At 28.3% G+C, this 26,974-nt stretch overlaps 3 protein-coding genes across 3 annotated transcripts; 2 read left to right on the top strand and 1 right to left on the bottom strand.

Annotated features, from left to right (window-relative positions):
- The first annotated feature begins 10,474 nt into the window (after positions 1 to 10,474).
- Positions 10,475 to 13,258, top strand: LOC137831888 (NADPH HC-toxin reductase 1-like). Its single transcript, XM_068639776.2, has 5 exons — positions 10,475 to 10,807; positions 10,891 to 11,060; positions 11,177 to 11,398; positions 12,298 to 12,677; positions 12,940 to 13,258. Exons 1-5 carry the CDS (start codon positions 10,693 to 10,695, stop codon positions 13,073 to 13,075), a joined length of 1,023 nt encoding a protein of 340 aa, XP_068495877.1. The 5' UTR covers positions 10,475 to 10,692; the 3' UTR covers positions 13,076 to 13,258.
- A 3,696-nt stretch (positions 13,259 to 16,954) lies between these two features.
- LOC137831889 (NADPH HC-toxin reductase 1) lies at positions 16,955 to 19,984 on the top strand. Its single transcript, XM_068639777.2, has 5 exons — positions 16,955 to 17,298; positions 17,384 to 17,553; positions 17,684 to 17,902; positions 19,004 to 19,386; positions 19,652 to 19,984. The coding sequence occupies exons 1-5, from the start codon at positions 17,184 to 17,186 to the stop codon at positions 19,785 to 19,787; spliced, it is 1,023 nt and encodes a 340-aa protein (XP_068495878.2). The 5' UTR covers positions 16,955 to 17,183; the 3' UTR covers positions 19,788 to 19,984.
- A 350-nt stretch (positions 19,985 to 20,334) lies between these two features.
- LOC137831890 (putative WRKY transcription factor 46) lies at positions 20,335 to 22,668 on the bottom strand. The gene is made up of 3 exons (XM_068639778.2): positions 22,088 to 22,668; positions 21,856 to 21,984; positions 20,335 to 21,319 (listed from the first exon to the last, which is right to left on the bottom strand). Exons 1-3 carry the CDS (start codon positions 22,402 to 22,404, stop codon positions 20,644 to 20,646), a joined length of 1,122 nt encoding a protein of 373 aa, XP_068495879.1. The 5' UTR covers positions 22,405 to 22,668; the 3' UTR covers positions 20,335 to 20,643.
- Positions 22,669 to 26,974: the final 4,306 nt, after the last annotated feature.

A 26,974-nucleotide genomic window follows, 5' to 3' on the forward strand; every position in this document is an offset into this window, starting at 1 on the left:
TTTTTAATTTTATCCAAATTTCATTCATTTTTTATATGTGCTCTCATTTAAAATAATTAGAATTGTTTTTAAACATTTTAATAAACAATTGACTTTTATATTAGTTTGTATTAACTATGTTTGAAGCTCATAAAACGGGTGGATCCCCTCAACCGGCATCAATGATGCCAGATAAGATATTATCTTCAAACCATCTTGACCTGCTTACCTAGTCCGTTGACCGATTTTTATTTTATTTTATTATATACATAAAATATTAAAATTAAAATAAGTTCAATTTAAAATATTATAATTTTATGTTACATTATTTTAAAATAATAATATTCTAATTTAAATCATGAATATCTACGTATACAAGTTAATTTTCAATTACATAACTTAGTAAAATAACTTAAAAAGTATTTATTTTTTCAATTTATCCGAATAAAAACATTATTTAATAATTTAATATTTAGAATTATATATATATATATATTTAAAAACTAGCAACTCAATGGACCAACTCAATATTTAAGTCTCATTCTCTTTATATTTTCTCTTTAGTTTTTTTTAGAGTAGTTTCTAATATTTTTCCTAAATAAAATCTATTAGTGAGATAAAAATCTATTTATCCATCATCATAATTTATTTAGCGTTTAAGGTTATTCCCTTTTATTTTAAAATTTCTCTATCTTGTTTCCTTTTACTTTTTTTTTTTAATATTATAAGATTTTACTCTCTTTCAACTTTCTTTCTATATTGATTTTGCTTAGTAAACAAACAACTCCTGTACAATGAGAGCTATTTTGATCAATGAAAGTAAATGATTTTGATAATAAAGATGATTATAGATCTTGATAATATAATTTGATTTCTTGAGTTTAGAATTACTTGTATAATCGAAGAGTGTAGTCTTTAGTACAACTATTTTTATTAATCAAATTCGTATGCAATGCTTATTTGAAGAGTGATAGAAACAAAACAGTATAAAAATACATTTAAAATTTGGAAATATGCATATATATTTTATTAAACTAAGAAAATACTATTGAAGTATTACAAATACACTTGACAATTTTTAACATTTCATAAGTAAATAAGTAAAATGACTTGATCAATGAATCGAATTAAATCGTTTTATGATCTTTTACTAAGTTGTGCAAAATAATGTTTAAAGAGTTATTTATTTTCTATACTTACACAGTACACAGAAATTACAATGAATGTAACAACTATGAATCATGGCTGGTGAAAACAAAATTAAAAAGTTGGAAAAGGTGATACTCAGTAATCAATTTATAATGCTCCATCAGTTCAGACCTTACCTACTCTTCCTCCAAGTGAAATTCTTGGGTGCCTTCCTTACCTACTAAATGCAATAATAACTCATTATACACATTTATAATAAGATTTTTGTTTAATTTTGGTCTTTAAAATTTAAAGTAAGTTCAATTATTACTCCTAGGCCTCTTGTCCTCTTCGATCTGTCCATCAAATCTTATCAAGCTTAATTCCATATGAGAATAATTGATCGGCGTAAAAACGATAAATTTCGACAATTTAATCAAAACAAATAAGTTTCTGTTTGTAGATTATAAGTTCTAAAATTAGTGCGTTGTCACAGTATTAAAAATATTAACTTGTTGGTAAATTTTATAGACTTTAAATACTGGTTAGTCAATGATTTACGCTGTGCAAGGTATAACAAAAGTAAGGAAGGAAAGAATTCTATCATTGATTAAATGTCTAGCATATATAAATACAGTATATTATACATGAAACCTTCTAATTAACCGTATACATTATTCCTGACACCCCCGATTTACAACAATAGAATTTATCACAATCCTTAAGGAAAGAGATACTATAAACGAGTTTAGTCAGTAAATAAAAAATCTGATAACAAGTTAGAAGATGAATTGTATTTGATTTGTTGAACATTATCATGAAAAATGAAGATTAAGTTCAAAATATTTTAATTTGAAGTGTCAAATGAGATTAACAACAAGAAAAATAATACTCAAATTATCATAGTAAATATTTGAAATAGGGGATGAAACTCTAATATTAGTGAGAAGGGAACACAATTATTTGATTTTACGCAATAATACTCCTTTATATCGCCTCAGTGTTGTTGCAGGATATCACATTCTGCTTGTGAGAAGACCAAAAGACAAGATTGGATTCTAAATAAATACAATAATCACTAGTAGATTTATGATCATCAATGTCAAACTCGTAATCAATATCGTTATTGGAATGAAAAAACATTCGTCCTCTCCTATTTTGAGAAGTATTGTTTCGATTGTGATTTTGTTGATGATTTGACAAAGATCATGAACCAAAAATATTATTAGCTTGTAGAGGAGACTGATCATTAAGATAACGTTTCTAAATCTTTCTTCTTACACTATAAGAAATGCCTCAATATAATAACATAATAAGGTTCTAAGCTAGATGTGATAAATGTAATGAAATGATCATAATTTTCATACAAGTCATAAAAAATAACATTTATATGATCTTCAACTGTAATGAGAGCTCTAATAGCATCAAGAGTATCAACCGTTTTCTTGATTTTAAACATATACATAGTGACACCATGATTCTTCATTGAAGTACATAGCTTATTTTTCAGCTTCTTGATTTGTGTCTTAGTTTGAGAGGCATAATATGTGTGCAATCTTATTTAAATTTGAGCAGAAGTTTCAAGATCCACTATCTTGGTGAGGATAGGATTCAAAGTGATGCAAGAAGCCAAATGAGTATAAGTTTATCTCATTCATGACACAAAAAGGATTGATATTGTTGACACAAAAATCATAACATTTTTGAACCTTGGAGAAACTTGTGGATTATCAAAGAATAATAATAGTAACAAGAATTTGTTGCTACAAATAAAAAAATAATCTTTGTCTGACTTAAGGGTGATGTGCATGGTGAAGGTATTAGGAATGAACTTAAAGGATAAAGAAAAATCTTCATGATTAAACATATCAGAGAAAAAAAAAGTCATTAGTAACTCCATGTAAAGTTAAAAAAAAAACAAGAAAAGAAAGAAAATTATATTATTAATAATTGTGAAAAGTAGAAACATATACATAATGCTTCTAATCCATAACCAACTAACTATATATATTATTCCTATAGATAAAATGGATGGTGGATTTAGAAGGATTACGAAATTAAATTCCATTGACAGGTAGTTGTAGAAGGTTAGTTCCGTGGGGTTGGAGGAAAGTGGATGATTGGCTCTTCAGAGTTTATAAATCAAAGTCACACTCCAAATCTTGTGGCGAGGTAAACAGAGTGACTCCCATTACTTCGACTCAATTTATATGTTAGATTTTAGATTTAAATATCATGAATGTTTTTTTTTTTTTTCTGACAATTAATCATTAACGTACGTGTGAATATTTACACTAATAACTTGATTACTTGAAGTATGATCAAAATTTTAAACATAAATTTTGTTTTTAATGTTTTAAGAGTGTCTTGTTTATATGTTGGAGGAAATGTTTGTCAATTCTAAAATGTCATGTCTGATATGGTATATATAGTAAACTCAATGAGTTCTTCATTTCCTAACAGTTATCATGACTTTGAATTTTTAAGCAAGTGCATCCTCACCACGTCAACCGCATTCATACCAAGTTTTCACGGCATCATGGTTTTTAAGGTTTGTGTAATTGTTACTATTGTCTCTGCAATTAGAACCTTAATTAACTTTCCCCTATTATATATTATGGTAATTTTTGTGGCTGGAATTAATTCATATATAGCATGATGATTGGACACGTCTTGCCAAAAACCAGTTTGTGCACAACACTTTTCAGGCAAACATGTTTGGTATGAAAGTTTGGTTTTCCTCCACTTCTATAGCAATTGGAAAGATATATACGTTCTATCTTGTAATTTTATGCAACTATCTTTTCTTTACTCTTTTGGTTTATCATTTCTAATTACTAGAAAGAGAAATTGCTAGATCTTAAAAGATATTCAAAATTTGTTAAATAACAAATTTTAAAATTTAACTCAATAAGATTTACACCTATTTATATATTTAAAATATTCTTATAAAATTCTTCTTACTTAATTAAAAACAAAATAATATATAAAGTTAAACAATAACTAATAAGTAATAAGATATATCCTTCAAAGGAAAAAGAAGAAAGCAACATGGTCACGAATTCTTTCTGCAAATATATTTCAAATACAGAAACGTATTCTACAATTGGGAAAATTGAAATCAATACATGCATTTCCGTGTCATTGTTATACACCCTTTGATTGTTTGACAATCTTTACGACGTCTCTAACATTTTTTAATTGAAACCTTTATCTGATATTTATTTCTTAATTAAGTTCTGTCGCCTAATTGTGACTTCAAAAAACTAAGCGTAGGACCTAATAATTAAAAAAAAACAAATTTAAGGATTCAATTAAAAAGGAAACTAGTTCATTATCCTAATTAAAAATAATCAAATGGTTTAAGGACCTTTTTAACTCAAATATTTCGTGATTTTTTTATGTTTAATATATAATTATAATCAAATTTTACTACCTGTGTCCAAACTTCTAATTAATTCATACGGATAAAAAAAGTTGGTTATTTTAGTTAATGATATTAAATATTTAGCAATTTTATTATTTTTCAAAAAATACTCCTAGAATTATCGAAACGATGTATCCTTTTCACCTAATTACTTTTTACTTATTCGATTAATATGTAAAAATAGAAAATAAATCTTTAATTTATCTTAAATTATTAATTTGTACCTAAGAGAATGAGTTCGTTATCTTTATTTAAGATGTACGTAATTTTGAATATGCTAGAAAAGTAATTAATACGACATAACAATATGAAAATACATATACGAAGACAAATAAATTTTAATTTTATTCACAGCAAAAACATCACAAACTGGGGTAGTATTTTCCAACGTATATTCTTGGGGAAATTATTATTTTAATTCCTTTAAGCTGAGGTCAAATCCAACTCAATAATATCTTCTTCTTTAATGGAACTATATCCATTTACTGTGTAACTTTTATGGTGGAATTATCTTATCGGTTTCATCGTCAGTTTATGCGTCTCTACCCTACATTTTTGTAGAATAGGTCCAATTGTGTCATAATAATATCCCTCACTTCTTACTGTATCATGTGCTGTAGTTCAAAAATATAATACTTTTTTCTTTGTTTTACTTGTTAATTTAATACCTAACACTGGAGTAGAGTTCTTAGACTATATTCAGAGGTAGAGTTAGACTCACATTTCAATGATGTAATAAAATATTAATTCTAATATTCAACTCATCATCATGATATGATTCAACCACATTTTATTATTAATGTTTGTATAATCATCTTATGCACAATGGGCCTCTTCTCTCTCTCTATAGAACCCAAACCCAAATTGAGTATCCATCCACACACCCATTTCTGCCCACTTTTTCTTGGACCTCCATGATTTCATGCAACTCCCATATATTTAAATATTTTAAATTTATTCTTTTGTTTTTATATTTTGAGTTTTAATTTATTATATAATATGGAGAAACCTCTCTTCTATTATACAATCTGAAATGTAAAACTTACTTTTTTTTGTTCTAAATTATTTATATAAATTTGTATTTTGAATTATATTTTAAAATATATGTTCACAATAAAAATTTGCATTCAATAATGTATTTATGGATTGAAATTTTTAATGAAGAAATCCAAAATAAAATTCCAAAAATGCAGAATTAGAAATGTATTTTCAATAAGGGTAATATGGTCATTTTGTCATCTCACGGGGTGCAAGTTAAAATCATTCGGAGTGTAGAAAGAAATGGCCACCATTCCCCTAGCAATTTAGTAATCAATAAGCCCACTAGTTCAGTTTTTTTATTTTCAGTGATTATCTTATTCACTTATAAATCTTTACCAATAATTTGAGAGTCAAAATAATATACTAAAATTTATATTTATATATATATATATATATTATTACTATTGTCACTAACATAAAAAAAATAACACACAATTTAATATAATTATAAAAAAATCACACATATGTAATGAATTGTTTTTATTTCTTTGAAATTTTCAAATTCTTGAATTCATAAATAGTTGAAATCATCCATAGTTGAATAAGAACCTTTGAGAGATGTAATTACTAAAACAAAAATTTATGATAAATAAGTTACAATTAAAAGATACTTATAGAAAAACATATAACACTTTAAGATTCCGTTTTATCTTCTTAAAACCAATTTTTATAAAAAATATTCCAAAGAAATAAGAACACTTAAATTAGTTTGATTATAAAAGTTTAAAAAGAAGACAAGATATTGAAATTCTCATATTCAAAACAATCTCTAAAGATAAAAGAATTTTTTACATGAAAAAAATAAAAGTTCATTATTAAATACAGTATATTATGAACCTACTTCACTCTCAAATTTTCCTTTATTTCCTTCCTCAAACAAACATTTGATAATTATTATCTTCATACTCATTTTCAATTTCATTTATAGAAGCAAGCTATTGCTTACTATATATTTTCATAAATGTATATATATATATAATATAATATAATATAATATAATATAATATAATATAATATAATATAATATAATATAATATAATATAATATAATATAATATAATATAATATAATATAATATAATATAATATAATATAATATAATATAATATAATATAATATAATATAATATAATATAATATAATATAATATAATATAATATAATATAATATAATATAATATAATATAATATAATATAATATAATATAATATAATATAATATAATATAATATAATATAATATAATATAATATAATATAATATAATATAATATAATATAATATAATATAATATAATATAATACAATACAATATAATATAATACAATATAATATAATATAATATAATATAATATAATATAATATGTGCAATCTCACTATAGATAAAATATTATATAAGAGATTGAATTAGATTTATTATATTTAAAACTTATTATTGTTATAAAAATCTAACAATAGAATTTATTACTATTAACCAGTTATAAAGTTTTAATTGACAGTCTCAACTTAAGAGAATTAAGTGTCTATTTGGATAGGGGGTGTACTGTTCTTGCGGACAGAAATGAAGGTGCATCCCTGTTTAGATCTGGGAATGAAGGAGGATGAGGGATGGAGGAGTGGGTGGGTGGAAGGTTCAAGCTTCTTCTCTCAAATGCAGAGAAATAAGTGAGAGAAGAGAAAAAGCCACATAGGATGTCTACAATTACGCATGTGCTCCCATATTTTTATAAAATATGCTATGAATTAATCACATCTAATTTTGTATCTATTTTTTTAACTATCCCATGCACATATAATAAATCATAAAAAAATGACTAAAATTGTAAATTTTTTTATATATTAATAAAAAAATTAACTATATTAATAATATAAATATTAAAATAACAATAATTTTTAAAATAAATTTTTAAAATAATGATAATAAATATTAATTAAAATCATTTCAGTTATTTTAATTTTATTTCAAATAAACTGTACACACCCAAAAAAATTAATCATTTATAATAAAAATAAAAATATTAAATATATTTCTAATAAAATAAAAATGCCTATATATAAAAATAGTATAAAAATTTAGTTAAATTAAATTTTACAAAATATTTCATATTTTATTATTTAAATATTTTAAAGATAAGAGTAAATTTGTAAATATATATAATTTAAAGAATCATAAATAATATTAAAATTAACTAAATACATTAATTTACATAAGGGTATATTTGTAATCTTACAATTTACACAATTCAAAATAATTCAAAATATCCTTACAACCATCACATCACTCACATATTTCAATAAACTTTCCTTACATATTCATTCTAACATACCCCAATACAAACAACTTCAACTTTCTTCACACTTCCACTCCTTCACACCCTCAACTTTCCACTCCCACACACCCTCTAATCCAAACAAAGCATAAGAAATAAGATGAATAGGTTAAAAATTAAGATTACACGTATAGATCTCATATTACAAATCTCACATATAAAATCGATTTTTGAGATTAAGTGAGTAAATTATTTTTAAGATAGAAAACAAAATCATGTAACGATATGGATTGTGGTTTCCTCCACGGTGGCTGCAGGTTATCCTTTTCTCTTAACTTCGGAGAGATATAGCATATTAATAATTGCGTAATTACTTGCAGAATATGAGCTTTCCATAAAGTATCTATGCATGAATATAAGCTTTCATCCTAACATTTGTCAAAATGAATGCAGACAATAAAGACGCCGTCAACAAATATTTTTCCTTATTTTATCTATTAGGCCAATTCTAAATGCTCTAATTAACCCAACACCTGTTTAGATTACTATCGTTGTCATGACTGCAAAAAAATTATTTTCAACAATATATTTCATATTTAGATTCTTAACTTATAAAAGAAAGATCAGTGTAGAATGTCTTTTATAAACATTGGATACAGTTATAATAAATAATTTCACTCAACATTTCATCATAGAAAACCTATATAACTTATTATTATTAATTGCAATAAAAAATTAAATGAAATAAATAATTTATAACTACTTTAAGTTAAATTTATATTGTCATCATAAAAAGCTAACATAAAAAATAATATCACATCTTTTAAAATTAAATATTTTTTTTTTATCGTTCACATTATAATATTATTTGTAATTTATTTCTCTTACTTACAATTTTCTATCCAAATATATAAATACATATTTCTACATTCATAAATAAATATTTATCTTTATTTTAATTCAAAAATTTTAACAATTCTAAAATATTTTTTTAATAAATAAATAACAATTATTCTTTTTACAATGAAATCAGGTTCCATCAAATTTAATAAATTATAACTCATTCTCCTTACATCTAAATAATCTAATTTTCCGGATTCTCTCCTCTTTTTCTTTCTCTTTCTGCTCTCACTCTCTTCCAAACAGTGCATAGAAGAAACTACAAGAGATTAATGAAATAAATTGTGGACCCTACATAAATGAAAAGATTATTAAATTTGTGAAGTTGTGCTAGGGTAACTAGTGGGAGTATCCAAAGTAGGAATGTTTTCTGTTTTTGTCACTCACGTTTTGAACTACTAATATCTTAAAGGGCTTTTTTCTGTAAGCAACCGCATTTGGCCACACAAAGAGTTTTAGTGACACTGGATAAACTAGTTGCAGAACAGTACGCAAAGTTTTTTTTTTCTTTTTTAATTTTAGATTAAAAAAATAATTTAAAGTTGTTATTATATTTAATAGAAAATTTTGTTTGCCAATAAATTTTGAGATTTTTTGTAGAATACATGAATTATAATTAAAAATATGTGTTACATAAAGTTTGTGGCATATGAAATATCATAATTTTATAAGAAGACTTTATATAGAAATTGTTATAATTAAAAAATAATAAATTCAACTATATTTGGTCCACACTTTTTTTTTTGAAGTAGTTTCTTCCAGTACCATATCAATTATAAAGTGCACTTAATATAAAATTAAAATTTGAAAATGTTCTTTTTCATCTTTATTTTCAAAAAAATGGTATTAAATAAAAAAAAGACAAATTTATTGACTTTTGAATTTATACATTCAAAACACTATTATCTTCAGGATTTTCAAATATAAATATTCAAATAATGTAAACAATCAATTTTCCTTTAAGTTTTCAGACAGCACCATGTGCAAAACCTCCAGATTTCCCTATCTAGGAAAAAAAATTCTACATATACAAATCCGAAATTCATCAATCTCAGTATCGCTTTCACTCGGTGCACACTTCTTCTCCATCTTCTCCATCGACAACTCCTCTCTACCACCTTACTCTCCACAGCCTCTGTGCTCAATGAACCTTAGGTGGTATTTTAAATTATTAAGGATAAAAGAGACTTTTTATGTGTATATATATTGATTGAAAATTTGAATTGATTTGGTGGAGGGAAGAATCAGTCTTTTTCTTTTTCTGATCACATAAAAAACTAAGAAAGTGACAAAATTTACATACACTATAAATTTTAGTTATTATTATTGAAGAAATGAGCTTGAGATCTGTAAAATTTATGGGATGTTAAAGATGTGGCACACACTTTTAAGAGACTGAGTGAAAATAAAAAATCTTAAAGATAGTACCGATATTATTGAAATGTAAACATTCTCTCAAAAGGTAAATTAATAATACTTTTTGAATTAAAGGGTAGTGGTATGGAAAAGTACTTCTCCAGCAAATTATTCATCCACAAAGTCTTCGACCCACTAGCTTCTTTTTCAATCATTAAATTCGGAGTTTATAAAAAAATTAAAAAATTATACGAGCAATATAAATATATACCCTAAATATACTATATTATTAATTTAAATTATTAAAAGAAAGATAAAAATTACAATAAATAATAATATTAAAAGTGAACTTTAAACCTAATTTAATTCATAAAATCAGATGAGATAAAATTTACATTCAATATATAAAAATAATTGATCGTTCTCATATCTATAGTCCATGTTAGATTTGAACAAATAGTAATAAAATGAGTGGATGAGAATGTGCTCCTGGATCACAATCTTAAATATAATAGTGTAGTTCAAGATTTCTGATTGCAATTGCAAGTTGCAAGTTGTATTCTACCTGCTTGTTGTCGTCTCTCTGAGAGGGAAAAAATATGAGCGAAGGGAGCAAGGTGTGTGTCACAGGAGGCAATGGCTACATAGGTTCCTGGCTCATCTACAAGCTACTGGCCAGGGGTTACACAGTTCATGCAACTCTCAGAGACTTGAGTTTGTATTCTCTATCTTTCTTTTTCTGCACACTATGTCTCTTGTCTTGTGAGTTTTGATTCATTTTGGAACATAATCAACAGAGAACGAGTCCAAGGTAGGGCTCTTAAAGAGTCTTCCTCATGCAGAAGGCAATTTGGTTCTGTTTGAAGCTGATGTTTACAACCCAACTCAATTTGATCCTGCAATTCAAGGATGCGAGTTTGTGTTTCATGTTGCTACTCCCCTCGCCCATGAACCAGGTTCATCTCAGGTTCGCCTCTTTAACTCTACACATAACTCGATCTGTTTAAAACATGGCATGAAATTCTTAATTTTAACATGTTAATGGTACATATGAGTGATGTGATGATGATGCATACATTGCAGTACAAGGATACTTCAGAAGCAGCAGTTGCAGGGGCAAAAAGCATTTTCATGTCATGTGTGAGATCAGGGACGGTGAAACGTCTGATCTACACTGCGTCTGTTGTTTCAGCCTCTCCACTGAAAGAAGATGGGAGTGACTTCAAAGATGTAATGGATGAAACTTGCTGGACCCCTCTCAATGATTCCTTGGAATACGTTTACCTTGAAGATCCTGCGTACAAGGTTAGTTGCCAGCTTTTATTCTTCAATTTGTTTCAAAGAAAGAATTCGGGTTCTTGCTGCTCTTGCTCCCATTTGCACATTTTGTTGTCTGGATTATAATAGAAAGGTCAAGAAACAAGACATGTGATGTGATACAAACCGATAGAAACGTATATGAAACGTATTATAAAAATAAATTTAACTTATTGTTTAAAATCTAAAAAGTGAAAAGACAATATAATTTATTTAAGTTATTTTATTCTTCTATCTTTTTATCATCCTTATTAAAAAAATTATTTTACTATAAATTCATTTAAAAATTAATTTTTAATTCTTTTATATTATATAAAGATATAATAAAAAATTAAATAAAAACATTTTCAATAACACATATATAATCTATATATTTTTGTTGTTTATTTCTATAATCATAATAAAATTTTATGTAATAAATTTAAATTTTTAAAAAAGTATTGTATTTGAGTATTTTAAAATTATGTTGTAACAATGTTAGAATTGTAAAAATCTAAAAAAAAAAATTGATATTTTTGGTACGTATCCTAGTTTATCAGTGTCTGATGTGAATAACACACTATTCAAGAGGCATTTATGAAGTTCATATATACTTAGTATGAGTGATATGTGATAAGCATGTTAACATATATTAGCTGAGCCTCACATGAGAAAGTGTATGCATGTGATTTATTAAGGATTTACTTCTTTGAGAGAGATGAGATAGTCATTTAGAGAGATTCAGCTAACTGTAAAGTGAGTGAGAAATAATTTTAATCTTTAACGAGGAAAGCATTATTGATATTAAGTCTCATGTACTAAAGAACAATATCTTCGGGATTTCATCAGTTGATTTTCTTACATGATTGAGATTGTTTAATGCTATTGTATTGGTCTTATATTTCAAGGACTATACTTATTCAAAAACACTGTCTGAGAAACATCTGTTGAGCTATGGAAATGATGAAAATGGTGGAGGATTAGAAGTGGTAACACTCCCTTGTGGACTAGTGGGAGGTGAAACCCTTACATCTTCTCCCAGTAGCAGCATAATTTGTATCGCACAGATCGTGCAACAGGAAAGGGCCTACAAATCACTCAAGTTCCTAGAGGGATTGCTGGGTAAAGTTCCTCTTGTACACATTGATGACGTATGTGAAGCTCATATTTTCTGCATGGAAAGCACTTCCATCAGTGGAAGATTTTTGTGTGCAAGTTCTTACATTTCATTACAAGAGATGACTAACCATTACGCTCTTCATCATCCAGAATTCACCGTCAAACAAGAGTAAGTGATTTCCTGTTCTTGGTCACTGCTAGATTTATTTCTTCTCTTGGTCTCCTTTTTCCTTGTTTCTTAAAGAACTAACTCAAAGGCCTAAATAGTAGTATATTTATGTAAATAGATGTTAAACAAGGACATTTTCAATGGAATAACTGTAAGCACGATTAAGATCAAATTTTTACATGATTGTGTAGTCTTGGATTACACCAATTAAGTTTTCTTCCTACTAAATGTTTACAGTTTTCATCTGAAAATTACATTTCAGATATAAAGATGGGCAGAGTAAGGATATCAAGTGGACCTCAACAAAGCTGTGTGACAAAGGATTTGTATATAAATATGATGCCAAAATGATATTGGATGATTGTATCAGATATGCAAGAAAGATGGGTGAAATCTAGTGTCCATCTACACCCTCTTTGCATCTGCTTGTAACATGTGGATGTCTCTTTTTTCCCTATCTTCAATACTTTTGTTTTTGTCTTGTTGATTAAAAAAAACTCAGTTCTAAATTAATTGAAATAGTACTACATTAATTAGAAAATAAGGACTGTGATCATTACTACACAGTATCCCTGTTTACAGAATATTTTGTTCTATTTATTTATTTACTAAGCATTTCCCTGTAGTATATCATGTTCATTTGGTGTTTCAATCAGTATTGTAATGGTTACAAGTTTTATTACCTATATGTTGTTTTTTGAGTTTCCAAAAAAGATATCATATCTAGCATTGTTTAGTTTTTTTCTAATTTAAAGAGTTTATGCTCTTCATATGGACCACTCAAACATCTTAGTTGGTCCTTCACATATATACAGGAGAGTGGTAAAGGGATGCCTTTTTGTTGTGTAGGAAACAGTGTGGGGCCAAATTGATCAATCTTTAGGAGAAATGATCATTGACTATTGATTACACAATTCTAGAAATATACCTGAACCATGACCAGGATTTACGATTTAGCAAAATAGGAGTATCTCTGAATTGGACTGAAATTTAAATCCAATTCAATTAAGCATAATAAACAAATGGTAAGATGCGTAATGAACATAATTTAAATGGTTTAAAATATATTATAAGTATCTCATCTACAGATTCGGAGATAGTTGACAAATATAAATTTGGTTTATTTACATTTAAAATAAGTGTGTTTCAAATAAGACATTTTTTTTAAAATTATTTAATATATGTATAATTTTCTTCTAATAAAACAGAGAATTGGCTATTTTCAAAATAAACATAGTAGACAAATGCATTAAAAAACATAAATTTATTTTATTAAAAAATATAAATAAATAAACCGGTCCGTATAAAATTACAAAAACTAACATGTTTATGTGTCATTTTTATACAATTTTGTTTACTATTTTAATGTAAAATTTATAGATAAATTATTTTAATTATATATTTTTGTTATTTCAGTTAATATATTTTGATTGAACTATTATGTTATAAATTATAATATTTTGAACTATAATATTAAAATAATATAAATAGTGTAATAGTTAGAATAGTATATTATATTTTTTTTAAACAATAATATTAAAAATATATTTTCTTATCTATAACCATCTGTAATTTTAAATATAACCTAAAATAATAAAATATATATTGAAAGAATAATCATTGTTAAAATAAACTTTGTAATATAAGTTGACTAATTTATAATTTATTCATAAAAAATCTTTTCATTGGTATAATAGGTTTCTATCTTGTTTGTTCTTATAATTCTTTATGAATAGGTATAGTTTACTTTTGTATCGTTTTTGTTAACATATGAGTTTTGGTCTATTCTTCCCATATTTTTGTATTTTTTTTAATAATATTTGTTATGTAATGAGTAATGATTGTTGTTACTTGAGTTGTCAAAGTAATTGAGATTTTAAGTTGCATAATAATATATAACATATTTTTATTTAAAAATAAAAATAAACTTTGTAATATAAAAATCATTAAAAATACTAGAAAGAAAAAAGTAAATACCTATTTTAAGAAGAGGAAAAAAAAGAGAAAAAATAATACAACCCTGAGTTATGAAAAATAGAATATGAAAAGGAAATTTAATGAATACATTTTAAAATAAAAGAGAAATAATATGTAAGAAATTGAAAGTTAGCATTTTAAATTAAGAAATGTTACTTGAGTTAAGATAGTGGTGCTGTTTCAAACTAAACCCATGTGACTTTGATCCTGCAGTTTAAGAACACAATCATTTCTTTATATCTTAGCTTATTATTATACTTTTAAATTATCTTACAGCATTACAACTTGTGTGAATACAAGTCAATGTATTTGTTTTATATTTTAATCTTAGTTTTACTATCTGCTTTGGAGGTCGACACTGGTGCAAATATTTTATTTTAACTTGTACACATTTTCTAGCAGTTTTAAATATACTTTGTTTTTTTTCTTTTGTTTTTAACTGTCATGTCTGAAACAATGCCGAATTAATTTATTTAATTTATTTCATTACAAGAAATCCACATAATATCTCACGTTTCTTATTTCAACGTCACTTATGTATTTTTACTATTATAATATATATATATATATATATATATTAAAAATGAAACTTAAATACATATATATCCTTGTAAAATTATTACCAATTACTGTATATTAGTAAATAAATTCTTATCATTATACTAATATATTTATATATCTTTTGGCAGAGACTTTTATCAAACTAGCACATGCCACGAGATCTCCAGAATCTTCCTATTCGATAAGACTTTTAAGCAAAAACAAGTATTTAAACCTAAACCTATCCAAATAGTGAAATACCACCTTTAAATCTTTAATCATGATTAAATATTTTTTTATTGTATCATTATGAAATTATTTTTTTATCATTGGTCGACCATTTAGTTATTTATAGTATGAAAATAATTAAAATTAGTTCTTAAATAGAATAAATTTTAGTTTTTTTTCAAAAATAATATTTTTATAAAAAAAAATCTTTTTGAAGTCGTTATACTTCTTGAAGCTTTTGCAGGGCTTTTGCTCAATGTTAAAGATCCCTACCCTCATCTTGCGGGGCTCCCCTTGCCCTTTCTTGGTTGGTAAATCAACCAGCCGGATTTCATTAATAAAGGGATAAAATTTGGTGGTTCTAATTATAATTTTAATAGGAAAACAAAAAACATGTGTCTATTATAATTAGTTTTGATGTACTGATGAAGTGAAAACTAAAATGGAATCAATTCTACATATAAAAAACTTATTTTAATTATTTTTATATTATAAATATCAAAATAATCTAAAATTTGATAAGTAACTAAAGTTAATTTAATGTTATAAAGTTTAATCCTTAAATCATTAACTCCTTGCTGCACACAAGTTGTTTTTCTATAGCTTCTAACTATTAATAAACGGAGAAACGAGAAATATATTATAAAATTTTTATTAATATTTTTGAAGGATACAATTGAAATTTGAAAATTTATGTTGATATTAGAAGTTTGACACACACTTTTAAGAGTGAGTGGAAATAAAAAATCTTAGTATTCTCTAAAAAGTAAATTAAAAATTGTACTCTCATAGCCAGACCACATTGTAAGTTGATCAGAATACCGAATCATATGACTACTCGTTCATGATAGGAAAAAGATCACATGATCGATCAAGCTCATGATGACGAGACATGGTGACCAAGTCAACAGGGCTAACCCAGATTAATGGTTGTTTAACGCAACCCTAAACACGAACCAACCTCTTAATCTGGTCCACTAACAAAGACTCATTAAGGTAATATAAATAACGCGAATTTCAAGAATGAGGTACATCATTATCTAACTAACAACCGAGTGTTGACACCTTGAAACTTGATCGTCGGAGTGCTCTAAGCCTGTACTACCAGATGGCCGAGAAAAGAAAGGTGAAGCAGGAAGCCGAGTGCGGAAACGACCGACCGAGTGGAAACAAAATAATCGTTCTTTATGTCCCAACAATCGTTCAAGAATAAATATTTAATAAATTAAAGCGTATGTGCTAAAATATATATTACCGAACCGATACTGTTGGTGCAGTGGAGGCCAGCCACTGAACTACAGAAGGCATGGAAAAGTACTTGTAATGGCTCCGGCCATGTCTATTATTTATGCATATATCTGTGTCGTTCTGGTTTGTTAATTTCTTTTATAATTATTACATTCCAAGACTTTAAAATGGGAATGGTGATGGAATAAAAATTGTTTTAACATTGCGTGTACCGCTGTTTTACTCTTACTAAAAAAATGATAGGCGGCTTCTTCTAAGAGATTAATCAAGGACGAACACACTATGAAAATTTAGTTCTAAACATCACTTTATTATATAATAAATTAAATAGATTCATGCATTTTTACTGAAATCTGCAAGAGGGTACCAATTCAAAATATAACAGTCCACTCGTGTTTGAAGAGTGTTTTGGCAGTATTTGTGAGCCAGGAAATCCACTTTATAAACCACTCCAACTTCAGTTCAAGTTGTAACTGTTTGTAGTGTATACTTATCTGTGTAAAGAGAATAAAAATGGGGGAAGGGAGCAAGGTATGTGTCACAGGAGGCAGTGGTTACATAGGTTCCTGGCTCGTCAAGAAGTTACTGGCCAAGGGTTACATTGTTCATGCAACTGTCAGAGACTTGAGTTAGTATTCTCTCTCTTTCTCTTTCTGCACACTATGTATGTTCTCTTGTGAATTTTGATTCGTATTTTGGAACATAATCAACAGAGAACGAGTCCAAGGTAGGGCTCTTAAAGAGTCTTCCTCATGCAGAAGCCAATCTGGTTCTGTTTGAAGCTGATATTTACAATCCAACTCAATTTGATCCTGCAATTCAAGGATGTGAGTTTGTGTTTCATGTTGCTACTCCCCTCGCCCATGAACCAGATTCACCTCAGGTTCGCCTGTCTAACTCTATACATAACTAAATCTGTTTAAAACATGGCATAAGAGTCTTGACAGATTATAGTTTTAACATGTTAATAGTATATATGAGTGATGTGATGATGTATAATGCATACATCGCAGTACAAGGATACTTCAGAAGCAGCAGTTGCAGGGGCAAAAAGTATTGTGATGTCTTGTGTGAGATCAGGGACGGTGAAACGTCTGATCTACACTGCGTCTGTTGTTTCAGCCTCTCCACTGAAAGAAGATGGGAGTGACTTCAAAGATGTGATGGATGAAACTTGCTGGACCCCTCTCAATGATTCCTTGGAATACGTTTACCTTGATCCTATGTACAAGGTTAGTTGTCAGCTTTAAATTCTTCAATTTGTTTCAAAGAAAGCATTCGGATTTTTGCTACTCCTTGCTGTGTCATTTGCACTTCTTTTTGTTGTCTGGGTTATAATAGGTAAGTAAAGAAACAAGACATGTGATAGAAACAAAGATATAAACATTTATGATACAGATGAATTGAAAAAGGTAGAAGATTTTCTTTCCATTCGTTTTAACCAATGTAAAAGAGGATAAGATAAACAAAATTATATAAATAAATGAAATAGAAAACAGAAAAAGTAAATAAAACAAGAAAAAGGTGCTAGTAACGGTCATAGGCAATGTGATTTATTGTTGGAGATGTCAAAACTCTTACTAATATGGCTGAGACTTAATCAAAGGAACTTTCTAACTTTTTTCTAAGTTTCTCAAGAGAAACTCGAGAGGCAGTCACCTCCAAAAAAAACATCCCTCGGTGGAGAACGTAAAACAAGAGTATTCCTATTTTTAAGACTTAGAAGAAAAAGACATGCAAAAATGCAACATCCATTCTTATTGGAATTCAAAGTACAAAAGTGAATGAAAATTTCATCTTTTATTTTTTGTAATGTTTAGTTAGGTTTAAAGTCTTATTCTTATGATGATATTAAAGTTTATCCTAATGAGACCTTGTACCTATCGTGTCACTTGATATCGAATCACCCATAAATATCTAGTCTCACACATTAATCGCTTGGAGTGAGGGAGTATTTTGAAGATCTCACGACAATTAGATATAAAGTCAATTCATAATATATAAGTGAGTTCAAATCTTATTTTACAAACCAGTTGGTTTTATAAGATTAAAGTCCACTACTTAAGATGGTATGAGAGTCATTTAAATCATATCCTAGTAAAAGTTTGTTGATGAAATAATAAATTTAACTTAGGAGTTAGGATACAAGTCATCCAAATTCATTATTGATATTAAGTCTCATGTACTACAAATCAATCTTCGGAATTTCATCGGTTGATTTTCTTACATCATTGAGATTGTTTATTGCTATTGTTCATATACAAGAATGAAATATGATACAGAGGTGCAAATGTCCAAATGTTGACTTTATTGTATTGGCCTTATATTTCAAGGACTATACTTATTCAAAGACACTGTCTGAGAAACATCTGTTGAGCTATGGGAATGATGAAAATGGTGGAGGATTGGAGGTGGTAACACTTGTTTGTGGACTAGTGGGAGGTGACTGCCTTGTACCGTCTACACTCGGTAGCAGAATAGTTTGTATTGCACAGATCGTGCAAAATGAAATATCCTACAAATCACTCAAGTTCCTAGATGGATTGCTGGGTAAAGTACCTCTTGTACACATTGATGACGTCTGTGAAGCTCATATTTTCTGCATGGAAAGCACTTCCATCAGTGGAAGATTCTTGTGTGCAAGTTCTTACATTTCATTACAAGAGATGGCTAACCATTATGCTCTTTATCATCCAGAATTCACCGTCAAACAAGAGTAAGTGATTTGATTTCCTGTTCTTAGTTACTGCTAGGTTTATTTCTTCTCTTGGTCTCTTTTGTTTGTTTCTTAAAGACTAACTCAAAGGCCTAAATAGTAGTATCTTTTATGCAAATAGATGTTAAATAAGGACATTTTCAATGGAATAACTTTAAGCACGATTAAGATCACATTTTTACATGATTTTATAGTCTTGGATTACACCAATTAAGTTTTCTTCCTACTAGTTGTTTACAGTTTTCGTCTGAAAATTACATTTCAGATATAAAGATGGGCAAAGGAAGGATATCAAGTGGACCTCAACAAAGCTGTGTGACAAAGGATTTGTATACAAATATGATGCCAAGATGATATTGGATGATTGTATCAGATGTGCAAGAAGGATGGGTGAAATCTAGTCTCCATCTACACCATCTTGCTGTATCTGCCCGTAACACAACAAATACCAGGCATCTGCCTCGTTTCTTGTTCCTCCCTATATTACTGTTAGAACTTTTTTTTATTTTTGATTAAAAAATAAACCGAGTTTCAAATCAACTAGAGAGAAGTGAATTTTTCTCTGAGAGTTACCAAATTGAAAGGGATTTGGATATAATGGAGTGTCTAAGTTTCATATTGAATATTATGAGAAGTTATCTAACTTAACAACTAACTTTTAAAACTGGTCCTCAGAAGAAAGTTGTGAAGTGTCTAGATTATGAGCCCGAGACGCCGAGAAGTTAGTCATGAATTCAGACTAGTATGAAAATCAGGCTGTTTGCGGTTTAAATGTATATTCTTCGTCGAATTTACCAATCTTCACCAGACAGTTATGATTGACTGAATGCCTGAATTCCCTTACTGCAAGGAATCGGGATCCTTATGCCAAATTGATCACAATCTTTTTCTCTTGTTTAGTGATATGACATTGACCATTCATCGCAATTCAAAACTTTAGACAACAACTGATATGAGAACTCGTTCATTTCAGAAACTCAATTCCTGAGGAACCCAAAGAAACACCTGAACCAATTACAAGTAACAAAATGCATAAGTAGACTACAGCTACAAATTATTTACGCACTACACCTTAGGTAAAACGTACATTACATACATGAAAACTCTACTAAACTTGCATGACAAGGAGGTTTCATTGTCTTCGTTTATCAACATGACTTATGATTACCCTTCCATAGCCAGGATGTAAGACTCGCCAGTTAATCCGGAACAGACTATGGCTACGCTGTTCTTAGTTCGTACCCACTCTTTAACTATCTAAGTGGAAGTGCAGGGAAGTTCGAATAAAGAGAAAAAATCAGGAGTGTTGAAAGGGAAATCTGTGTCAAAATCCCCTTTATGAAGCCAAATGTCCAAATCCAGAATTGGGGAGTTGGTTACTGAAGTTGGGGCTGAAACTGTCTCAGTGATATCAGTGTTGTCCGAGGTTTGTATATGTTGGCATAACAGTTCAGTGCTGTCCAAGTGGCATGCTGACAAACAAAAGGGGTTTGATTCTGAAGTTGCTGGTGATATGAATACAGGAGAAAAGCTTTCCGTGAATTGGTTTTCAAGCGTCGACTCGGGTAACATGTTGTCCTCGTTTTCTGATCCATTTGATTGAGAAGGAAATGAAAACCATGTAAGGATATCCTCCTTGATTTCCAATTCCTCGGTTTTGACTATACCCTCTGTTTCAAAGGTAAAAATCCCCGCTGGGGTATGTTGTGTTTTCTCGTGAAGTGGTTGATTATTTTGATCATTGTGAAATTGATTTTCCCCCAAACCCATCTTTATGTTTGAGGGGAATGACTTGTTCAAATACTTAGCTTGCGTGCACGTATGTCTTCCTCTGTAGGTCACCTCAATTGTTGTTGGATCTTCATCTGACCTTTGAACTTGTTTTGTTGCCAGGCACCCTTGAACATTTCTATGTGTGCATCTGTAATATCCTCTGCAATGCAAACCACAACTCGTCAGTTTTTTGCAAAACTATGAAATAGTTTCTTCTTCTTTACATAAAAACTAGATTAGCAAACTTAGTTTGCTCCAAATAGCCAAAACTCGATTGCAATTTGCATGTTATAGCATTTAATAATGAATGGCGTATATTAGCAGTCAAACTCAACCAGCATGACACTCTACAACAAGTGGTCCTGTTTGATAAGAGTTCCACGTTTCTCCACTACAAGGACGTACATCCCTTGCACCACTCACATAACCTCATTAATACAACTCAACGCCTTTAACACAATGCACGAATTTAGGTTCATTTGAATTAGTTTACTGAATGCAGAGTCATTTTTAAAATACTGGAGGGACTAGAAAAATTAAAACAACGAAAGATAAGTAATCGTAGATGCATATTTTATTTCCCATTCAGGTAATTAACCACCGATTATACAAACTTATCCTGAGAAAAATTACTGTTAATCAGACTTGATTAATTTATAACAAGAAAGTTAAATGAGAAGAGAGCTTCTAACTGACCTTGGAAACTTAGCTCCAAGAATATCCTTCTGCCCGTATTTTCTCCAGCTATATCCATCATCCAAAGACCCCTCGAGTCCTGTACTTGAGCAAATCTTCACTTGCTCCGTCCATCTAGGCATGGTCTTTCTGCACGCCACAAATTCAAAGGGTCCCATATTGAAATCAGATCACGAGTCTCAACAACTGACACAAGTCACAAAAACAAGAACTTGGCAACTCTTGAAATTACCTTTTCTTGGTGACAGCTTTGTGCTCAAATTCACGGTCCGCGACCTCACTTTTGGGACTTGCACCATTTGTAAGAGAACAATGGGAATCCATCATGGTGCCAGTGGTGGGTTTGGCCTCTCCCACAGTAAACCCTCGGTTCAGCATGGTGAGGGCTTTCTCATAGGACGAGAGAATTTGATCAACCAACAATTCATTGGTTTCATGGGGTGATGGAGAAGAAGAAACCAGATGGTTACCGAGCTGCTTTGCTAGCTCCTTTCCTTGGATAAGTTCATGGATCAGGCTAGAGTATTTTCTTTTGGTGCTCTCTTCCATTTTGTGTAAATGAACTAAAAACAACAACAGATAGGGAATTACTCTCCTACTTGGTTGCACAAAACCTTGAATTCCTGAGTTCAGGGATTTGATAATTTTAAGAAGATTATTGAAGGCAAAGTGAAGTAGTGATGTTATGCCAAATGAAGGGGATGCTTGAGTGAGGAGATATAAAGCAACGAAGTGGAAGTGAAGGTAAGTGTGAAATAGACAGAGGAGTTGCTTCGGAAGGTGAGACGAAGAAGGATTTATAAGACTCAAAATTTGAACGGAAGGGAAAGTATTTGACTGTTTTTTTTTTTTAATAATAGGAAAAATCTATTAATTAATTATACTTTTTCATTTAAATATGTAATACTTAAAACTCTATTTTATAGGATTTGGAATAAAAAAATAGGAGAAGAAATGGTCAAAATAAACATAAAAGCATGAATATTGATGCATAAAGAAGAGCTACCCCACTTTTATTTTGGCTTAGCCATATTTTAAAGAGAAAACACCATGAAATATATGGGAAACTTCACTTCTTCCTTGTTACTGTTTTATGGGAAACAAACAGAGATATATGACTCACTCCCTTACTTCTTCTCTTTTCTTTACATTTTACTATAATCAAATTATTCAACTTTATTCCATTTTTTTCTCTCTTCATAGTAATAAATTTAGTCTAAAAAATTCTCAAAGGAAAAAAGATGTTGCATTTTTAGTTAACTGAGCAGATATTTTATAGTTGAAAGGATAAACATTTTTACTTTTACAGATTTGATTTATAATTAACATGTATATGAAAACCACAAATTCTCGAATAACTAAAATTTTCAGAACAGACGCATTGAGTAGTGGTAGACCCATCGCATGTCCAAACTTTTATTGGATTTTCTAAAATCAATATATTAGTTTACTACTTTTTAGTTGTTGTTGATTAAATAAAATTAATAAAATAATTTCAAATTGAATATAGGAATGTTATAGAAAGTATTAAATTCACACAATGTTAACGAAATTTTCCTCAGTGGTTCTTTCTTAGTAATAGAACTGAATTATGGCCGCATGTTCGGGCATTGAAATTTTCCACGTTCGACTCGGAAACGCGTTTGTACTTCAAATCAATGATTACTGAGCCTCAAAAGCTTCTGTGAAAGCTTTTTCCACGGTCCACACAGTGGAAAATATTTCATTCAAATCTTGAAAACTTTACCTCATCATCAGTTTTCTATCCCATTTCAGATTTTAAAATAGATTAACAATAGCAATAAATATATTGCCCACAATAACAATTTCACTCTTGTGCATTAAATATAAATATTAATGCAATTATGTTAAAAAAAATATTTATATTAATATTTCATTAAAAACTGAAAATATTACTCCATTTAAAATTTAATGGTCCAGGTCATTTGTAATTTAGGAAGCATTATGTTTTTTCTGTACTTAACCTTGTTTAAAGTATGACATATTCATTTGAAGTCTTTGCATCAATTACAATAATAATACTAATAGGAAAAAAATCAATAATAAATTTGATTAAACTCATAAGTAAGTTACCCATATTTATTAGTGTGTAATTATGTTATAAATTAGTTAACTAACTATATTAAATTTTATATTAGTTTTTTAATATATTTTTTAATTTTTTTTTTTGTAAATCTAAGATTATATACTATGATATTATATTAAAAATAAGACCTTGATCAAAGTTAAGGCATTTTAGAAAAAAAAATCATCATAAGTAAAAGTAGTTAGAAGTTGCTCATATTTAAAAATATTTTTGTTTATAAATAAGAACACGGGTATTAATAAAATTATATATTTACAGTTTATTCGGTAGAAGTTAAATGGACGGAAAGAAGAAGAAAAAAGTGTGTATGTGGGCAACTGCAAAAGTTATATCATTGTATTAATCTATTATAGTCAGAATATTTTTTTTTAGGTAACTTTGTTCAAAAACGACTATAAGATAATTAGTCTATTTGAAAAAATATCAGATTTTATAAAAAAAATAAAGTATGTATTTGTATATTATATATATATATATATATATATATATTAACGGAAACACATGTGCAATAACCATTGTTTATTTGATTTTTTTTTCTTTTACTCATAATGATGATAGAAATTTACATACATTTAAAAAAATGGATTAGTCGAAATTGAAAAACAAAAATTAATATGTAAAAAGAAAATATGAATTGATTAAACAATCTTTTTTTTTTCTTCTCTGGTCTGAGTCTCTCTTCTTCTTCAAGTTTTTTCTCTTCTTTCATTAGTAGTTTCGATATCAGAGAGTGTGATGATATTCACGTTATGATTAGGATTGATTTGATGGTAAATACAAAAGAATAATGGTTTTATCAGATAATATAGTTGTTTGAAATGGAGTGAAGAAAGTAATTGGAAATGAATGTTATTTTATTTGATATGTAAGATTTGGTTTGAGAATGAGTGAGAATATACTCTCTTTTTCTTTTTATGTTGTTTTTAAATAAGAAATTAAAGAAAGAGTGGAAAAGTTAGTTTGTACATAAAAACTATACATTAATATTAATTTTAAAAATTAAACAATAATTTTATTTTTTAAGTAGTTCATATAAAATGACAAAATATTTTATTATACTAATAAAATTAAATATATTAAATAAGAGTAGAATTATAAAATATTTATGTAAAAAGAAAAAAAAATTATAATGGGACTTTATATATAGGTTAGAAATTACACTTCTAAAGAAAAAATAAGTTGCTCCAGCTTAATCAAACAATAGGACTCTAGAGATTCAACAAACTATATTATTTTTTCAGGAAAAAAATATTTTGAAATTTAAGCTAATTTTCCAAATAAAATTATTTTTCGGTAAACAACTTTGATATCTAAAAAAAAGTTGTAGGAATAGTTGTTCCAATCCAATTTCGTGAGTTATTGTTCTATTATTATATTTAATTCATTATTTGTTCTGAAATTTGAAGTTTTGCTACAATTTTATTTTTAGAAACGTCTTAAAAAAATTTAAAAATATATATTTAAAGTATTATTATCATTAATATTTAAATAATATAAAACTATTAAACGTATAGGAATAATAGAAAAATTAAATATTTTCAAGATGAAATCTATAACGGATGATTTTATATATATAAATTCATCAAACCTCTGTCTTCATCAATTGTAGATGGTTAACTGAGACATACTTCTATTTTAAAATAAAAATTTCTAATAACTGAAATGGTTATTGCAAACATACCAGGTAGGGAAGTTTGAATCGGAAAGATCGTGAATTATGATAGGTGAGAATGTTGACAAAAGCTAACAAGACCGAAAATTTCTACGAAACAACCACCGATATTTTGCGGAAAATGATGATATCATGTCATGGACACTGGAACTCGTGGTTCTCCAATCTCTTCTCCTCACTCATAAATCAAGATAACTAACTATCAAACACCCGTTTGGCTAGGCCTTTCAAATTATTTGTGTCCCTCTACTTAAGGTCTTTTTTACTTAATGTCTTTTATTTTTTAAGGCATTATTATTATTTAGTTTACTTGGTTAAGTTATTTAAAATGGAGTAACTTTCACATAATAAAAATAATGTTACCTTCTCGAACAGGGGTTGGAGCTTAGAAAACGATTGTTTCTACTTCTACCTTCGGTTGGTCACTGTCACTCCAAGCTTCTTGCTTCTTTTTTCTCCTCGGTCGTCTGACTCTACGGGCGAGGATGGTACCTGCAGAAGGCACTTCAATACTTAAGTCAGTCAGGGTGTCGGTACTCGGGTGTCAGAGTATTGTAGATAATGACATACCTGGTCCTTAGAATTTGTACTATTTATATTATCTTAATGGACATTTGTTGGTGAGCCGGATTAGGAGGTTGATTCAGGTTAAGAATTAGAACTTTAATGGATTAACATTACTGACTTGATTAACCCATGACTCGTCTGTCATGGGTCAGTCGGTCACATGTCGTCTCATAACCTTCTCATTGTAATTAATTATTTAAGTGATGAAGTTCCCGACTGACTCGATGTACTCGGTCTTCGCAGAACACTACCATTTAATAATTTTATATCTTTTAGCTTAATCTAGAGAGTAAAATTTTAGAAATTTCTGTAGTTTAGCACCTAAATTTTGGCCCGGGATGAGTGATATGGCTGTTATTACCTATCATTCTCAGTCTCCAAACCATTGTCGGCTCACAATGGTCTGTTACTGGTCCGGACAGGGGTCCAGTAACGCCAATCTATCACTGTTTGTCTTTTTTATTTTAATAAAAGTAGTTATCATTTTTATTTATACTTTATAAAATTATAAATTAACTGAATATTAGATGAAAAAAATAAGAGTATAATTAATAAAAATTAATTAACGATATCGTAAACTTTAAAAAATAATTATCAAACTAAAATTTGATAATTAAAAGGAACCGAAAACCTAAATGATGTAGGGTGAAATAGTTTTTAATAATTACAAATGCTAGCAAACTTTCTCTAAACTTTCATTCGGTTACTTAGGTGGTGAATTAAGTTTCTAAGCCGAAAGAGAAAAATAAGTGAAATCCATTAAAATTGATGTT

Source organism: Phaseolus vulgaris, chromosome 6, assembly GCF_051622355.1.
Source record: "Phaseolus vulgaris cultivar YP4 chromosome 6, ASM5162235v1, whole genome shotgun sequence".
NCBI classification, from domain to species: Eukaryota; Viridiplantae; Streptophyta; class Magnoliopsida; order Fabales; family Fabaceae; genus Phaseolus; species Phaseolus vulgaris.

What these genes read in the sequence shown, in the direction of transcription:
- LOC137831888 (XM_068639776.2), top strand. Translation starts at nt 10,693, where the DNA reads ATGAGCGAAGGGAGCAAGGTGTGTGTCACAGGAGGCAATGGCTACATA. An exon ending in TGCAACTCTCAGAGACTTGA is followed by an intron (nt 10,808 to 10,890) that starts GTTTGTATTCTC and finishes CATAATCAACAG; the next exon opens with AGAACGAGTCCAAGGTAGGG. An exon ending in GAATTCACCGTCAAACAAGA is followed by an intron (nt 12,678 to 12,939) that starts GTAAGTGATTTC and finishes ATTACATTTCAG; the next exon opens with ATATAAAGATGGGCAGAGTA.
- LOC137831889 (XM_068639777.2), top strand. Translation starts at nt 17,184, where the DNA reads ATGGGGGAAGGGAGCAAGGTATGTGTCACAGGAGGCAGTGGTTACATA. An exon ending in ATGAACCAGATTCACCTCAG is followed by an intron (nt 17,554 to 17,683) that starts GTTCGCCTGTCT and finishes CATACATCGCAG; the next exon opens with TACAAGGATACTTCAGAAGC. An exon ending in ACCTTGATCCTATGTACAAG is followed by an intron (nt 17,903 to 19,003) that starts GTTAGTTGTCAG and finishes TTATATTTCAAG; the next exon opens with GACTATACTTATTCAAAGAC.
- LOC137831890 (XM_068639778.2), bottom strand. Translation starts at nt 22,404, where the DNA reads ATGGAAGAGAGCACCAAAAGAAAATACTCTAGCCTGATCCATGAACTT. An exon ending in AAAGCTGTCACCAAGAAAAG is followed by an intron (nt 21,985 to 22,087) that starts GTAATTTCAAGA and finishes TGTGGCGTGCAG; the next exon opens with AAAGACCATGCCTAGATGGA. An exon ending in CTTGGAGCTAAGTTTCCAAG is followed by an intron (nt 21,320 to 21,855) that starts GTCAGTTAGAAG and finishes TTTGCATTGCAG; the next exon opens with AGGATATTACAGATGCACAC.